General features: G+C 45.0%; 1 protein-coding gene across 1 annotated transcript in view; it reads right to left on the reverse strand.

The window, feature by feature from the left end:
• The window catches only part of GRAP2 (GRB2-related adaptor protein 2), a 62,452-nt gene that overhangs the window by 16,407 nt on the left and 27,123 nt on the right, over positions 1-18,922 (reverse strand). The window contains exon 2 of the mRNA XM_006098553.3: positions 3,444-3,535. Within this exon, the coding sequence (XP_006098615.1) occupies positions 3,444-3,521 (78 nt within the window). The 5' untranslated portion in view covers positions 3,522-3,535. The remainder of the gene's footprint in view (positions 1-3,443; positions 3,536-18,922) is intronic.

The following is an 18,922-nucleotide window of genomic DNA, read 5'->3' on the forward strand; positions in this document are numbered from 1 at the left end:
AACACACTGCTGGTTCCATGCCCGACACTAAGTTAGATGTGCAAAGAGGATGAAATGTACAGTTGGGAGAATTTTAAAATTGGATGGAATTACTGCTCTTAGAGGCATAGCAGAAATTTGAAATATTGAAGAAGTTAATGACATAGGATTAACTTAGTGCTTTTAGGCCGCTGTTTTAGTAGGAAGAATTGAGGTCGAATTAGATGTACTAAAGAAGCAGTCAGACAGACTGACAAATTCAACTGGTGCTGGGTAGCTGCAGGTCCGAGTTTGTGACACAAACACAAAACACCCGGCGCCCGGCTTTTCAAATGCTTCTCTCACAGGAGAAGTGGGCTCTAGTCACCTGGCAGGAGTTCCCTGTTCACCATTCTGTGACCAGCATCTAGTGAGCACCTGCTGTTTGCACGTAGATACTGGGAATGCAGAGGTGAATAAGCTGGGGCCTTCGCCCTGCCTGGGGACTCACAGGCTGGAGGGGGTGGGTTGGTGGCAAGCTGGGCAGACATTTTTTGTACCTTCTAATGAAAAAGTCTGTTTAGCCTTTTATTGAGCTCTAAAGGCCAAACACAAAAGAGCATCCCGGGAGTGAGTTGCAGAGTCAGTCCAGAGATGGCTTGGAAAACAATGGTGAGGCTCCCAGCTTGTTACTCAGCTCTGGGGGAAGGGACAGGTGTTGCCACATATGCAGAGGGACCCACAGGCAGGGCCACTAACCCCCATGAGGCAAACATTCTGTGAAGCTCGGCCAGAAAGCCCCTCTCGGCTTTTCTCTTCACTGCACAACTGCAATGGACAGAGTTTGAAAAGGAAGGAGTTTGGCCTTCTGATGGAGTTCCACACGAGCATGCAGAAATGCAATCTAGCAATTCAAGAAATGTGTACAGAGCACCTGTTTGGGGCCGTGATTTGTACTAGATGCTGGGAAGATGCAAAGACGGTGTGGCTCTGCTCTCAGTGAGCTCACAGAGCCGTGGAGGGGTCAACCATTCATTCATTTACCACCTATTAGGGAGGGTCACCTTTCTGCTGTTCTAGACACTGAGGCAGACCCAGCCCCCGCCCTCACAGAGCTTTGTCCTGTGGCCAACACACAAATGGCAATCAGGATCCCATGGGGTAAGGACAGCAACCCGAGGTGGATGTACAGGCACCTCAGAGCACGGACGCTTGGCCTGCCCATAAATAACTGTCATGTGAGCCAGGATCATAAATGCCTTGAATAAAGTGCCTGTGAAATGCCGGGGAATCGCTGAAGAGGAAGTCCTTAATTTTCCCAGGGCAGTAGGGAACGGGAGGATCGGTGAGGGTTCTGGGGCAGAGGTGGTCAAATGTGTGTGTGTGGGAGAAGGGCATCTGGAGGATGGGGAGAGCCTGAGAAAGGGTGGTGTGTATACTGCAGAGTGACCTGGGGGCAGAGATGTGTGTGTGTGTGTGTGTGTGTGTGTGTGTGTGTGTGTGTGTGTTCATGCACATGAGCATGATGAAGCTGGGACCAGACGGCTTAGATTTCAACCAATTGGTAATGGGGGACCACTGAATGCTTCTGAATAAGGAAGTGACATGATCTGATCTGTCTTCCAGAAAGATCCCTCCGGGACTAGTATAGAGAATGATTGAAGGAGGAAGATACAGGAGGTGATGGGGTCAGTCAGGGGGCTATGGCCACAGTCTGAACAGGCAGAGGCAGCAGGAATGAGTAATACTAATAATACGGTGGCCACTTACTGAGCATCGGCTTTGGGATGGGACCATTACCTCTAATCCGTTCCACAACCCTGCAAAACAGATACAGCCTCCACTTACAGATGAAGACACTGAGGCTCAGGGGGCAAGTGACTGGCACGGGCCGCACAGCTAGTAAGCTGGGATTCAAACTCAGACGTATCTGCGTCCAAAGTCCATGCTCCTTTTGACTGCATCGGCTCCTCTCTAGCAAGGGGATTGCTTGAGACATATCACGAAGAAAAGTATTCAGAGCAGAGGACAGTGCTAGCAAGTCAGAGAGCACTCCATTCAGACCCGGGAGAGGGAGTTAGGAGTGTCACACTCTACAGGCATTGCAGTAGGGTCATTATATTCTACGTAAGGACATCTTGGGTGGATTTTAAGGGAGTGTTGGGGGTGAAAGTCAGATTCCAGGGTTCCCGTGGAATGAATGGGAAGGGAGGGAGTAGAGGCACCAGCATTGGGAGAAAAAGAGAGGCAGGAAATTGGAAGCTGGATTGAGTAATGGAGTTGAGGGAAGTTTTTTTGTTTTGTTTTTTTCCTTTGAACTTTTCTGGGGAATAGGGAAAATTTAAACAAGACATTAGGTTCTATTTGCAATGAGAGATGAGCCATATGTTCACAATACCCACAGGTAAGGGAGAGATTGCTCACCAGGCGGCAGACCCTTCTGTGACCTTGATAAGATCCCAAAGAATTGAAGGTCACCTTTTCCTGAGTCAGCAGCCAAAGGACATTTTGACCTTGAAAAGCTCTAACATCGAAGGCACATTTTTTTTGCAACCATCTTACTAGATCTTGCAAGGTGAGAACAGTTAGAGGGACAAATACTGGGGGTGTTCAAGTTCCGAACCAAGTCATCCTATCTGGTTTGTGCTCCACAGACACTTTCTGAGTCACCTCTCATGTACCGACACGTTTCTTTCTATAACAAGCATAATTCTTAGTGGTGAGACAATGGTGGCCTCAGTGCTGCTGGGAGCCAGGGATCAGGATATCCGAGGCGCCGAGGCCAGGCAGGGGATATTGGCCTCACAGACTCCCCAGTGGCCTCTTGAAGGCCACTTTTACTCTTCTGCACAAAACAGGGGCTAAGATGCAGAGTCTGCCAGTGTGAGGCATGAAAGTTGGAAGAGGTCCAAGGCCTCTTCAGCTTAGCAAGTGGCCACTACAACTCAAGTGCAGGCTGGGTGTGCATGGCCTTTGTTGAGTCTTATTTCCACCCACACCCTCATCCTATAGTCCCAGCGCTGCTGAATCTCACAATGCGCACAGAATTCCACATGGGCTTGCTCATTTCTGAGCTTTAGCAAAAAGCCCAACTCACCTTCATTACATCCTAACAACTGATGTTGCCACACTGCCACAAACCCACCTTTCACGGTGGGACCACTTGCTCCCTCACCTGTGCTGCCTGAGCTCTTGGATAAGAGCATCTACAACAGCCCTTTGGATGGATTGTTGCCCACCCCCCAGAGACCACGAGCATCTCAGGACAAGGATGATGTCTTATGCCAACCGCACTTCCATCCCCTGGGCTGGTAGCTGGCATACAGGTGCTCAGAAGGAACCCTTTTGATTGAGGTGAACTTCTCTTTTGGAAAGCAGCTGTGTGTAATTCTTTAGAAACAAAGGCATGTGTTGTTATTTTAAGTCAGTGACCAGACAAGAGTAACCTAAACTCCCCAGGGGGCCCCTGGCCTCACATCACCTACCTTCAGAGTATCTCCAGTGTGAAAGCTCAGCTCATCCTCGCCTGAGGCGGTGAAATCAAACTTGGCGATGGCTTCCATGTTGTAAGGAGAAGCTGGAAGAGAAAGAACGTGGTCATTGTGCCGTTCCGCCGGGAGAAGGGCAGCGGCGCAGATGGTGCTGTGTGGCAGTCTGAGCAGTTGGTAGGCGAGTGGTCCACTGTCTCAGGCTGGAGAGCCTGGCGCAGGCGTACTGTGAAGTGAAGACTCTTGTTTTTGAGAAGAGTCTTGCTGGAGCCTTTAAGGCCTGCTTCCTGGCATCACTCTCTAAATCCCCAGATGCCAGGAGCAGGAAATGAAAGCCAGAGACTGACTCTCTTTTCATCTCCCTTTGCCTGGCCCGGCCTGTCACCATTTCTGGGGCATCTCCATTTCCAGTTGATAGGGAAGGAGACTTGCTATCATCTCTAACTTGAGGCCTGAGGGGCCAGAAAGACTGTTCTCTAAACACAGTCTGGTCTGAGGCTGCCCCTTGGCAGCTATATTTAACCTGGTGGTGTTAATTAGACAGATGCCATTGCATCTTTTACATCTGAATCATTTAAGAGAATTAGACAGTGCTGGCCACTGGGGACCTTCAGGTCCTTCTGCACGTTTGAGAGTAGAAAGCTTTCTGGTTTTAGAGTTGGGAGACTCGATTAGTCAGCTTCCTAATTTATGTTATTAATATTGTGTAAGCCAAGTACATTTGGAAAATTTTCATTTTAATACTTCTGAATTGAGTTAAAATATTGACCTCTCCTAGTAACAGATGAGACCTGTGTAGAGATAAATAGGTCAGCCTACAAATGAAATAGAGGTGTTTTTTTGTTTGTTTTGTTTTTTTGTTCTAGGAGGCAGTGGGGATGTAATAGAGAGCTGAGACCTGATTTGTTGGTGAACAGCTGCAAGCAACTAACCTCTTGGAGTCTCAGTTTCCTCGTCTGTAAAATGGGGGTCATAATATCCAACTAGTAAGAGGGTGAAACTAAATTAAATAAATAGATGCAAAATGTTATAGAAGGTAAAGCTAAGTAGCATTTTTGTTTCAAAATAATCTGATGGAATGAATTTATCCTCAGCAAAGGTAGGCTGGCTAACACAGCTCAAGTTTTCTTCTCATCTCTCCCATCTCCTAGAACTTTCTCATGGAAATTTGATGTTTATTCTCTGTGACACTCAAATCCTTTGATCCTCTGCTAAGATGGCTTACTGTCTGGACACAGTCTTGAAAGCTGCTGGTTGGTTTTTATGTTTTGCAAAATTTGCCCAAGTCCAAAACCCTTTAGGTTAGTGACACTCAAACTTAATTGACTTTCAGTGATCAGTAAATTGGGACCAGTAAATTGTCCCCTCAGTGGGGATTTCTGCCTAAGTGACAAGATTTGGGTAAATAAGGAAGGAAGGCCGCCATGGGTGGGAGGGTGCAGCGGCGGGCCGAGATCAGGGGATTAGAGCCTTAGAGCCGACTACTTCTGAATTTAGTTAAAATACTGACCCCTCCTAGTGACAGAGGAGACCTGTGTAGTGGTGATAGCAAGGGGCTCATCTCTTTGATTTTCCACATTTGCTTGGTCGTCCAAAGGTAATTTGTAGAGATGAGTATTACCAACCCCAAAGAAAGATATTAAGTGAAAAATATTTCAAGAGCCAAAGTAAAATGTCACTGCTGCCTGAGCTCTATCACACATCAAAATGATTTTGAAAGAACAAGAAAAAAGTATACTTTTTGTACACTTTCTTCAAGATCTGTCCATCTAAGGCAAATTAAAAATTTTTGTGACCTAGGATGACCCACTCAATGGGAAGGCCTATTCTGCCCTCCTTAGTGAATACTAAATGCCTTTGATGATTTGATTCACTCCATTACTTTAACATCCAAAGCTTCCCCTAATTAAGGCCTTGCCTCTAGTTGGCACCACATTAAGATGTGGTGTCTGAGGGTCACCCTCATGGTATCAACGGTGAACACTGGTCACTTCAGGAGATCAAGTGTCAGGTGAATGGTCCTGAAAACCAAGATCCCATTTCCATGCAAATTTACCTTAATGAGCAGGATGGAGACAAGGGGAGTGCAAATGCTAAACATATTAGAAAGTCACATAAATTAGAGATGAAAAGAATATTCAAGGCCTGCTCTAGATGTGACCTTGAGCTTGGGAAGATCTGTCCTCCATTGCATGTAACTCCGATCAGGCCTCGGCCCAGGCTGGCTGTCAGTCACTTCAGAGAGAGGGCTGAGGCGGAAGCAGAACTGCCTCTGAATAGGGGCACTTTTCTCCTTCCCCCACGAGGCAGGTGGCTGGCTTTCAACGACACAGCCACATCACATAGCTCCCCTGCTTATAATATTAATCCTGGCTCAGAAAACCCAATTAAATAGGCCCACTCTTCATGAAATCGCTTTGAAAAAATTTGTTTGCATCCCATTTCCATTTGTGAAATGAAATCTTTCAGCTGCTGTTCGGAGGAGGAAGCTGTTCAGGGGGGAGTGAGGTATGCTTTGTTTTTGTTCAAATCACAGGGCTTTGCAAATTCTTCCCTTGATTTTACCATTCTCTGCCTCCCGAATAGCAGAGGATGGTGCATGTGCCACCCCTGGAGGCCGGTCTCCTGTTTGATCATAGGAATGCGTCAAAATTTATATCTCATTCCTCTATAGCCATCCGTTTTAATTTAATTTGGGAAAGTTTAAGATTGCCACCAGGGAAAAATAAAACTGAACTAATATAGTTTATTCAATAGGTATCTGTTTGTTTTATAATCTGTACCCACTACCATAAAACATGGTAGCAACACGTTTGAGATAGAAAAGAGGAAAGAGAGAGAGAGAGAGAGAGAGAGAGAGAGAGAGAGAGAGAGAGAGAAATATGAGGGGGAAGAGAAGCTGTTTCTAGAATTAGAATTCGAGAGTGCAATGCCTTCTCCATGCTGTCTGCAGTAACAGTGCTACTGACCTCACAGGGAGAGGACAGAGCCACCCCTTCAGAGAACCTCCAGATGGATTAAATGTGCTTTTTCCTGCCAGTGATCAGCTTTAGAAATGGCTGAAATGCTATCTGCCAGAGTGTGTGAATGAGAAGTGACAGTTTCCAGGGGCAGGCAAGCCACCTCCAGCAGCCTCCCCCTAATCCTACCTCATAGCCCAGGTCTCCTGTCCCTACTGCGACCTCTGCTTCTCACCAGCCCTCCGCATGGGCCTCACTCCCCCTTTACTAATGGCAGGGAATAGCCATTAGCGGCCCCGACACAGATCTGCCTCACCGCAGGGCAGCACCGCACAGGACTCCCCAGGCACGATTTTCTCTGCCCTTGCATTTCCCTTCAAGCTTCTTTCACCACCAAAGAACCTGAAAAAATATTCAGACTAAATATCAGGAATGCTTCTCTACTTCTAAAATAGAGTCACCACAGAGAATGGAAACAAAAGCCACGAGACAGTGCTGTAAGACAGCCATCCGAATTGATGTCGTTTACCTACATATGAATACCTTGTCACACATAATGTCAACACATATAGCAATTTTGGTGAAATGTAGCTGATGAAGCATTCCTCTTCTGTAAATTCGAATACTGCTCTAACAACAAAGTCATGTGATATGAAATTAGTTAGATTTTGCAAGAAGAGCTCTTGCAACAAAACTCTCAGCCTTTCCCCCTCCGTCCTATAGCAACTTAGTATCTGGAGCCATTAATAATTTTTTTTTCAATCCAGAAGGCATATAGAAACCTTTTCAAATTTTTTATCTGATTTGTTCATGCAGATGTAGTTCTATCAAAAGACCTTATGTTACCTTAAGATATTTGTTGCACTGTGACCTCTGTGCACTGCTGTGCTTAGAAATTTCTAGTTCAGTTCATTAAAAGCTGTAAAACCAATCTGTATCATGTACCAAACTGATTTAAGGTAAATCTACATGTTTATTGAAAAGAAAACCCTTAACTGAAAGCCAGAATAAGTGGATGTGTTCAGAAACACATGGTTACCATCAAAATGGTAAGAAACTTCTTAAGAGATTTCAGCTCCTCCTAAGATGGCTATGAATAGTCAAGGTTTCTGTTTTATGCATCTCTTAAAAAGAGCAATTGCGTAACACCAGAAGCTGTTTGAAGATTCAGGCTCAGGATCCATCGAAAGAGGGAGCCAGGTCCTCAATTGAATCAGTGACCACACTTCCTATTTTTCTGGGGAGAGTTCTAATTTGAAGATCACATGACTTGCCCCAATTTATACTGTCATTCAGTTAAGATAATGCTTTGGGGGGAAAAAGAGGGAGAAACACTGCTCTTTATAAGACTCTTAAACAACATGGGGGTTTGGGTGCTCACCCCCCAGTCGAAAGTCTGCCTATAGCTTTTGACTTCCCGAAAGTTTAGCTGTCCCTCAGTGTCCATGGGGGATTGGTTCCAGGATCTCCACAGATGCCAAAATCTGAGGTTGCTCAAGTCTCCTAGATCAGTGTATACAGTAGGCCCTCCACTTCCCTGGACTCCTCACCTCAGGTCAAAAATTATACAGACATTTACTAAAAAACAAAAACAAAACCACCCACATATAAGTAAACTGACACAGTTCAAACTCCTGTTGTTCAAGGATCAACTGTATTGCTTGTAGCATTTTATCAGGACATTAGCAACAAATATAATTTTTATGAATTTATCTTGTGCATCAAATAAAGTGATAGAATAGTGAGGAGTTAACACAGAACAGTGAGGAGTTAACGTTTTAGGTTGTGGGCTGTAGCTATGAAGAGGAGCTTGGCTAAAAGTGTAAAGTTGTACCAGCCATTGAACTTCACCTAAGGCAGACACTCGGAAGCCACAGCTTTCTATTTGTTAGGCAAAGCCCCACCTGGAGACAGAGCATTTGCTGCCCTCGGGAACTGATGGGTCAGCTCAATGACTTTCCAGAAATAGGAAACCTTACCCCGCCAGGAAAACTGTAGCTAAGCCTCACTGTACACAATAGCTCTGTTCTTGAAAAGTTATTATGAATAGGGTATTCATAAATGAACCATATTAGCATACATATGGAAGCTCACTCCATAAAAGAACCCCCGTGGTGAATCCTTTTACAAAGTGAAAAGGAAAATTTGTTATGCAAATCACTACCCTTTAATTTACCTCTTTTAAAGTCTGGAAAACTGAGCACACCTGTACAACCCTTGAGGCACCTCACACCCTGGGTTAAATCAATATTCGTTTTCCCTCTTCTTAATTCTCAAAACCCTTTTAAAAAACCTCTCCTATTTTATATAGCTTTTCACTTTGGAGTATAGACTGGGAGTCGGCAAACCATTTCTGTAAGGGCCAGAGAGTAGATATTTTTGGCTTTGTGGCCATACGGTCTCTACCACTACCACTCCACTGTGCTGTTGCAGCCCAGAAGGCAGCCGGGAGAAGAGTGAGGGAATGGGCGAAGGTGGATTCCAATAAAATGGTATCTATGAATGCTCAAATTCAAATATACTTTTACATATGCCACAAAGTATGATTGCTCTTCTGATTTTTCCACAACCACTTAAAAATGTAAAAACCATCTCAGCTCCTTCTCAAAATTACGTGATGGGTTGATGTGGCTTCCTAGCGACAGTTTGCCAATCCATGGCATAAACGTTTATATCTGTCTCCGGTCTCTCCTAATCGTTTGTAAACTTGAGGAGAAAGGCTGTAGATTAGTGCACAAAGTGTAGGCTTAGGAGTTGATGGGCCTGGATTTGAATCTTGGATGTACCATTTACTTCCCAAGTGCCCTGTTTCTTCAGCCACAAGACAGGAGTAACTACACTTACTTCATGGGGTTGTGTGTTGTGTGTTCATGTGTATCAAGACCTTGGCACATAGTAGGTATCCAACAAATGCTAATAGTAGCCACTGCTATTATTTATTCTTAGATTCCCCACAATACCTAGCCAGTGCTTAGTAGGCACTTAATACATGTTTGCTGAGTCAATAAGAACATGATAAATCATCTGCCATCAGAGTTACAACTGTCATTGATTTCCTAGGGGAAGGGACAGCAGATAAGACCTATTTACAAAGATAAATTAATTTCCCACTCAAAGGTGCCCTGACTTCTCAGCAAATGCAGCCAGAGATAATGAAACACACACCCACACTAAAGGTCTGATTTATTTAATCCAATAGAGGGCAATGGTGCACCCCAAATCGACGATTCCATCTTGTAACTTTTCTTTGTACTTGAGTCCCTGTATCTAGACAGGTTTCCCAATTATGCTCATTGTCTCTTATGCATTTGAAGGCATATAAACTTTAACATTTCAGAGTCTAAAACCCATAAAATACAGAATTGCTTAGATGGAAAAGAATTCGAAGCCATCTGCTACTACATTTCCTGATGCTTAAATTCCCTCTGAGTTTCCTGAAAAGGTGGTCCCTGTTCATCTCAAAGTGACTGGTCCCTCACTCCTGCTTTTGACTCCAGGTTAATGGTTTGTGTTGAAACCCCTCTTAGTTTATTTCAGGGCTCTGTTCCTCTGTCCAATGTCCAGTAAAAGGTGATAAACTGAGGCAGAAAGGCTCCAGTCACACCTGTAGGATTCAGGTAAAAAAACAAAAGCATATAGTAGGTTTCAACATAAATCATTAACCTTGAAAATTCATAAGCATAGGAGGAACAACTACCTATAGTTCACCTGTCAGCTGCTGCTTTAATAGTCTTCTCCAGACCCAAACAAATTTGTTCAGGAAAAGAAAGTGAAAAGAAGAGAAGCAAAAGGCTGAGGATGGCCAAGAGATGGAGGGCTGGCCTTTCCTCAGTTTGAGCTCTCATCTGACAACAGTTTCGCTCTCTTCTAACCCAGCAGAATCCCTGCTTACAGGAGACCTCTTAAGCAGCGGGCCAAGGTGGAAATGTTAACCTTCTCCCTGAATGTCTAACAAGGCTTACATATACATATACATTTTTTACTGTGCTTACTCTTGAATTATCTCTAACTCATCCTCTAAAATAGAGACCCTCAAATCCTATTCTAGTAAGATCCTCCTATTGGGTTGTCTGGAGACTCAGCTCCTGGGTCAGGTGCAGAGGGTGAGGTGGGAGCTGAATCATGCAGCGGCAACTCAGCTTGCAGGTAGCCATGAACTTGGGAGTGACCTTCAGGGGCCTCTGCTTTAAACCATTTCCAACCAGCAGTTCCTGTGCTTACCTGGACCTCCCAAGTCAGAGGCACCCAAGTCAGAGGCAAGACCATTTCTTTGGGGCTCAGGATCTCCAGGGCATAAACGGCCTTCTCAGGAGGACCTGGCCTGTTTCCACAGATGCTCTCTCCATGGGATCTAAGCATTTTGATTTCATAGCAACCAGAGTGAGTCAAGACAAGCAAAACATACCCCGCCACACCGTTTCTGGTTGGTTGGCTGAGATTTCATGTACTCTCAGAGAGCCTCCACTTTATATGCTTTTCTGCACACAGGGCATTCTTACTTTCCTCGTCCCCTGGCGACTCCTTAGTTCCCCTCCAAAGCCCCAGGAGAGCGTAAGTCCCCTTGCATGACAAGCGGGGTGAACCATGGAACTAGAGGGGCCCTCCAAAGCCTGTCAGAGAACAGCAAGCAGTTCCTCACGGCTGATCTGCTGATGCCAGTCGTGGAGGCCACAAGGAGTGGCTTATGAAAGAAGCCTCCAGGGCGTTCCCCACCTTTCTGTGCACGTGTGTTCCCCACATAACACATCCTCTGGCCTCCTCGGTGAGGCTGGCTTTACACACCCCGACCTGACTCTGTCTACCAATTCACCTCCTGCCGACCCTCTGCCAACCTCTTAGGGTTTCAGTCCCACCCTTTGGCCTTGTCTTGAGATTTCTTCCAATTTTTCCAATAGGAACCATCTCTTCAGCTAGAAGGCACTTGGTTTCTAGGCTAGGCTTGGAAGCCAAATAAAAATATTTCAAAGACGTAGAGACATGCTTTGCACAACTGGAGAGCCCTCTAAATCCTGTATATCCTTATTTAATCAAATTGCTGTTCTGCAGGTCCCTGTTTGTCACTGTGGATTAGGGAGATCCCACTGGTCTCAAGGATGCTGTCCTCTTTTTAAATTAGCTCCTCTTTTCCTGCTTAAGGTTTTTTTGTGTGTGTGTGTGGGGGGGAGGGGCAGGATAGTGAGAGGAGGGAATAGAAGAGGAGGGGGACAAATCAGGAGATTGTCCCTGTGCAGATCCTCTCCCCTGGGAGCAGCCTTGTAAGTTGAGTGATGCCCAGATGAAGGGTCATTTGCTCTTCCTTTTTCTGATTTATTTTTAAAATTATTTTTTGTTAAAGCACAGTTGACATACAATATTATATTTTTTCTCTGATTATGTATCACCTCATTCTTTTTTAATCAATATCAGTCTGGCTTATAAAACGTAACTTTTTCTAAGTTCAAATGTTATTTGTCCTCGAACTTTTTGTTAGAAAAAGATCTTTGTCTTTAAGTGTAATGTACATGTTCTATCAAACTCGAGCACATTCCATCCTTCTCTTAAGTTGGCACTCTCTGCAAGGCGAGGCTGCCGGCAACTGTGCAGGTCCCTGGGACCCGGACGTCAGAGAGACCTGCTTCCAAACTCAGATCTCATTGGTCGCTGGGGAAACAACGTCTCTAGGCCTCAGTTTCCTCATCAGGAATCCAGATCATAACCCTCACCCCACGGCACTGCAGGAGGAGGATGGGGAATGCTTGGCTCTCCCTTGGTGTTTGACACTTTAGTGTCTTTCTCTAAAGCATCTCTGCTACCTACCACCCTTTCTTGCAGAGAAAACAATTTCGAAACCGTTTATAAAAAGTGTATACCCACTAAGCATATACAGTCCTCCTTTTCAGCTTTCCAAGTCCCCGTTATTCCTCACACCCCTGGCTCGTGCTAGCCTCTCTCTCCTCACCACGGAGCCCTGGCTGCAACGTCATAGGAGGGTACAACACTCTTGTAATCAAGACAATCCAGCGAATGGAGAGAAAGGATGGTATTGACAGAAGGGAAGTGGAGAAATGGAAGGCTGAGAAACAGAAAACTGCTTTGGCTTCTAAACCTTGCTGTGGGGCCAGAGCTCAGTCACCGCGTAGCTACCTTTAAACAGGAAGCCCCGGGGCAGCCACGCTGGGAGAGCACCCAACCACGCCTCACAGAACAACCAGCTCAGACTACCAAGGCGCCTCCTGCAGACCCTACCCGTCCCAGTCACTGATATGGTCCATCAGGTGAAAGGTCTCCCTTTGCAACATGGATTATTACTGTTCCTACCATTCACATTTTATAGCTGAGATAGCTGAGAAACTGAGGCGAGAGATGAGAGTACCTGCCTGCTGGCTCCTCAGGCTGTGCTCCCTGCTTCACCGCGTGCCTCTGCAACATGGTGCCCATCTCGCACTAGTTCAGGATAATTACTAACTACCTTAGGGTCCCTGACCCTTCCTGGTCGGCTGTCCTTCAGCCAAGCAATTGGTGGCAACAATTCTCACACACCCACAGAATTCAAGCCCATCACTCCTTGGTCAAAGAGGCAAAGATTGCAATATACGTGACTGACCCCAGACCAGGCAATCATGTGCTTTAAGGCAATTGCAGAAATGGAAACAACCTCCGTTAATAAACTTACAAGCTACTGCCCCTTCTATTCCTTTCTGTTCAGCTTCCTCTCTCATTTTCTAATTTTTCCCACCATTAAATGTCCCCATAATACATTCTGCATTTTTCAAGTTCTTTTTCTTTCTCCTCAAAACATTACTCACTTAGCAAGAATCTAATAAGAAATAAAAGTGTATCTAAAATGCTTTTGTTTTTAAATCCCCTCCACTTTTCTTATTTAATCGACACCATAAGAGAACACCAATCCAACACAACAACAAAATGAAACAGAAAGAGCCACCGACCCTGCTGGAGAGGTTTCTCCGAGCCCTACTCTGTTGGGAAACAGATACGTCACTTGCCATTTCCTCGTTTTAGCCTTATTGTTTCCTAAAGCGATGACAACTGTCTGCGGAGACACCATGAATCCTGCTGTCAAACCCCAATGTGAATGAAGCATTACAAATATCCATCCGGAATGAGGCCCGATCTAATGAGCCCTATAGGAAGGGTGGGAGGGGCGGTGGTGGATGTGAGTGGAGGGCAAGAAGGAGACAGACAGAGACACCATTTTGCAAATCTCCAGCCTTCATTTATTTTTTTTTCACTTCCTATTTTCTATTCACATCACGATTTCCCCTCAAATGTATCACCAGGATATTATGGTGCCTTTATGTTCTCTTTTCCTTCCATCCCTTCTGTTCACTTCATGTTTGTTTTTATTGATTTGGGCTTGGAAAGCATGGCTCATTTGTCATATATTTGAAAGCCTCCATGGTCTAGCTCTGTTGTCACCAGGGCTGTAATATCACTCACAAACGTTGCAAATACGCCCGGCGTCCTCTCCCCTTCCCTCACCGTCTGCGCTGCCTTAATTCCTGTTTGGGCAAAGCTCGCAAGGGTAGAGTTGATGACTGCACGACCACAGCTACTTTAATCTTCTTGTCACTTTTACTTACGTTCCCAAGCCCCATTTATTATTGGAACGTGGGTCATTTTTTTTCAGTTCGCTGGTCATAAAACTCACCAAAGCGGATATTAACTTGTGTTAACAGCTCACCTTGCTTAATTTGATATATCTATGCTGAAAAGTTGGCGATAATTACATTTTTATATATTAAGTCACCCCATAAAGATACTAAAGAGCTGTCAATAAGAGGAATGATAGTGCAAATTACTTCCATCAAGTGGAAATTTAGGTCTTAATCTGAGTTTGCTTAAACTGACGAACACCTGTATTTGTCTTGTTTCAAGTCGTTCTGTTTCTTTTTAATTGGCAGTTTTGATCAAGTAGGGCCCTAAATCTTAGGTTCTCAAAGTTGGAAGTGACCCCGAAAGTTTGTCCCGTCTTTCCCTAATTTATTGAGATGTCAGAGAATGGGCACAGGGAGGGGTGGAAGGGGCAGGAGTTGTTATGGCGAACCGAAATGTCTCACTATAATCTTCAATCTGAATTCTGCCCCAAGAAACAAAGACACTTAATATATGAAGATGATGTTCACAAGCCCCAATTTTGTATCGATAAGCTGAAATGTCCCCTGGGGCCTCCCTGTGACAAGGCTCAGCCTCCTTGCTCTCCAGGTCACATCACAGTTTTTCAATGTTCTTCTCAGAATGTGTTACCTGGAATTGAACCCAGTGTTCAAGGTGTGGTCTGAGCTGGACTGAGTAGAAAGGGACTATTTAATTACTTTATCTGTACAGCATATACATATATATATATATATATATATAAAATCCTTGCCCGAGTAGTGAGGATTTTTTTCCATTGGTTTTTAGAGAGAGAGGGAGGGGGAGAAAAGGGAAGAAAAAGAGAGAGAAACATCGATATGATAGAGACACAAAGAGAGAGAAACATCGATATGATAGAGACACATCTATTGGGGCCAGAGATCGGACCTGCAACCCACATATGTGCCCTTGACCGAGAATTGAACCCTTGACCCTCCAGTGCGCAGGCTGATGCTCTAACCACTGCGCACGCTGGCCAGGGCTGCACCGATCTTTAATGATGTGTTACACTGTTGGTTGTCAGGGAGTTCAACAACAACCATTATGGCAAAACCCCAAGTGTTGCCCACTCTGAATCGGAGTCAGGCCAGGCCTCTCTAATTCTGCAGGGGATTCTTGGGAACCAAAATGTGAGCTCACATTTCATCTGTTTACCATTCACCTTGTTTTTGCCCTCCCCATGGGCAGTTTCTTCCATCAGTCACAATTCTTTTGGGCATGGATTTGTATTCCTATCCTCTGGTTATCTCTTCCAACTCTTTTTTCATAAGCAAACATAGTGCCTTTTTGGTCTTTATTCCATAATAAATAAAACACAAGCTTTGGAGTCACGCAGAGCTGGGTTTAAATCCCGACTCCTTTCTTCCTCAGCTGCGTCATCATAAGTAAATCAGTTATCTCGGAACTCAGCTTCTTCCCTGAAGACTCATCTCCTCCAGGTTGTCATTAACCTATGAATCAACATTCTTTGAGTATCAACTCCAAACCCACCAGATCCAGTCGTTATCATTCGGCCTGCCTCTCTGCACTGTATTCTCTAGGGTATCATGAACAATGTAACCAGATGCCTTGCTAAAGCCACCGTGCTGCGCCTGTGGCCCTTTCCTTATATGCCAGTCTACCCTTTAGGAGAAGAAAACAAACAAGAACAGGGTCAACTCTCCCTTTAGGGCCGCACGTGGGAAAATGCTAAGTGGAAGAAATTAATCTTCTCACTCATTTTCCCTCTTTTGTGTTTTCTGTTCCCTACTCCTTGTCCTCTTTTCCAGGCTATTGAGTTTTCTTTTAATGTCTTCTAAACAGGCTGCTGTCACCTTACGTACCATGCCTCATTCTCCCTCCACCCATTCCTCCTGCCTGATGGAGCAGCAACCCCTGTGTGTTGAAGCTTTCTGACGTACACCTTGGAGTCATGTCCCCATTTGATCCACTATCATTTCAGGCCTTCAGCAATCTCCCCCATCCTGTCTCTAAATTGAGTTCAGAAACCACATGCCCCGTACAGTGCGCTTTAGAAAATGGTTTCTCATTATTCTCTAAGCTCCCCATCTGCATCTTCGCCTCTGCACTGGTTTTTCTTCGTCATCTAACTCAGGCTGCTATGTACAGTCATGCATGTTCGCTGGACAAGGGCCCCTGGCTGAGCCTGCAGTGGGTTAAAGTCCATCTGGTGCTCTTCTTCTAATCCTTACTCGAGGTTTTCCATTGATTTTTAGTGAGAGTGGAAGGGAGGGAGAAGGGGGAGAAAGAGAGAGAGACAGACAGAGAGAGAGAGAAACATTGATGTGAAAGAAACACATCGACTGGTTGCCTTCTGCACCACCCTGACTGGAGCTGGGGATTAACCGTGCCCTTGACTGGGACTTGAACCTTTGGTGTGGGGGTGACGCTCTAAACACTGAACAACACTGGGCAGGGCCATCTGGTGCTCTTCTAGTCAAGCTGTGAGTTCTGGTATGGGACTGCTTCTGTCTAAAGTTAGGGGCACACTTTTCTAACTTAAACAAAGGCGCCTGGTCTAATTTAACTGCTCCTTCAAGGCCTTCCACAGAGCCTGCCCATTGTACCCTGTGCTCGAGTTCTTTTATTCTTCTGGGGACTCAGTGTGTCTTTTATTCTTCAGGGGACCCCTGGCTTAGTGCTGTGCCATGTCAAGTGAGGTGGGAAAACACCTGTGATTTTGGAGTCAGGCTGCCCAGAGTTCAAATCCTGGCTCTACCACTAGCTATGTGGGGGACTCTGAGCAAGTTATTTAATTCTCTGAGCCTGTTTCCTTATCTTTAAAACAGAAATAATAGTAATGACTGCCCCATAGTGTTCTTGTGAAGAATATACATCTAAACCACTTAGTATGGCTCCTGGCACATAGTGGGCACTCAATAGTTGTTAGCTACGGCTACTTTATGCACCAACAGCTAACGACTGAGACATGCTGTCTGTGGCTCTCGGGAGGCATGAAGGAGAAAGTGCATACCTCACCAGGGAGGGCTGCTAGACAAAATACAGAATGCCCAGTTCAAATTGAATTCAGATGAACAACAAATAGTTTCCTAGTATAACTCAAAATTTCACCTTCTCCATGGAAATTTCAGTGTCAAGAACCATGGCAAGGAATCATCTCAATTTTCCATCGTCTCATCTTGATTTCCCCCGTGCCTCTTCGACTCACACATGCCTCTCCCACAAGATCTCTTACATGAAAATTGGGAAGTGGGCTAACCTGTGGAGTGAGACCTGAGGTCTTGGAGTGAAGCCTTAAGGTGTTGTCAAGGTTATGGCTTGCACGCAGAAGTACATATTTTCTATGTGTATCCTATGAGCTTCAAAATGTCCTACTTTCTTTCTCTACCTTTCTTGTATTACTTGTTCTTTTTAATATTGTGTAGGTCAAAAGGCATCCTTTTATCAGTATGTATTATGGAACACTACAAGTTTTGATAAGTGGGTCTTGTATATGGAAATTTCTGTTTTTATTAGTAAACTAGAGGCCTGGTGCCTGAATTCATGCATGGGTGGGGTCCAATCGGGACTGGGCTGGTGGGGGGAGGGGCCGTGGGAGGTTGCAGGGGGCCGATTGGGGCTCCAATCAGGCCGGTTGGCCGCTGCAGTGCATGTCATAGCGACCGGTCGTTCTGTCGTTCTGGTTGCTTGACTTTTATATATATAGATTTTCTTGTAATCCAAACTTGTGATAAAGCAGGAATCCTCTCAGCCCTCTTACATATTCAGATATTCCTCTTGTGATTATTCTGGCATTTCACGTCATTATTCTCCAATTCACTATCTGCTTTCCCATATCTATAAATTGTCAAAATTTTCCATGCTTGGCATTTGCACCACTGTAAAAAATTCCTAGGCAGCAGCCCCAGTAAATTATTAGTCCCATCACGTAGTCACCAGGTTGACATTTACTTGTGTCACCATGCATCCACTCCTGATGACAAATAATCCTCAAACCAGCTGCTGATATCTTGTCCTTTCTTTATATGATCTGTGCCTTCCTAGAGCCCGTCTCTTCCTGGAACCATGTAGAGGAAGTTACTAAACCACCAGCAATACCAAATGTGGTTCTGTTTTTTTCATGATCTTTTCTTCTTTATAGTCTTTCACTTCAAATCCTCCATTACTGACTCCTTGTCCAGATTCTTTCCTCTCTCTCCCAACTGTCTGCATGGCCAAGAAGCAGCAATTTCTCCTTGGGCTAGTCTTCAGATTTTCCACTGCCTGACGCCACTGGGCTCTTATGCTCCTTATACTTTATGCATTCACTCAACAAACATTTACTAGGCCCTACTTTATGCCAAGCACTGTGCTCAGCATGGAGATCCAGAGTGGACTAGAGAACCCATCCTGGGCCTCAGCTGGTTCATAGTCTTGTAGGAAAGACAGACAAGTCGACCAGACAAGTGAGATCAGTGTGATGGTGGAGTCAAACCTCAAGTGGTTGAGAAGCCCAAAGGAGTGGTTCTTAATCCATGCTGGGATGAGCACAGGTGCAGGAGGGACCAGGGAAGCTTCCCAAATGAGGTGACGAATAAACTCAGTCTTGTAGACAAGTAGAGGGTATGTACATCACAGAGAGAACAGTATGTGTAGATAGGAGTTGGGGAGCCCATTTGGTTCATTGCGGCCATCATGGACTGGCAGGGGGTGGGACTGTGATTCGGATGAGGGCAGGCCATGGAGGGCCTTGCATACATACCAAGGACTTTGGACTTTATCCAAAAGGTGACAGGGAGTAACTAAAATACTAATAATATTTGCTTTATGAAATGTTTAATCTGGTGGCAGTGTGAGAGACTGGAGGGCAGGGTGAACTGGACATGGAAAGACTATTGTAAGTCTTGGCTAGAAATGATGAAGGCCTGAAATATGACAATGAGA

Source organism: Myotis lucifugus, unplaced genomic scaffold (genome assembly GCF_000147115.1).
Source record: "Myotis lucifugus unplaced genomic scaffold, Myoluc2.0 scaffold_239, whole genome shotgun sequence".
NCBI classification, from domain to species: Eukaryota; Metazoa; Chordata; class Mammalia; order Chiroptera; family Vespertilionidae; genus Myotis; species Myotis lucifugus.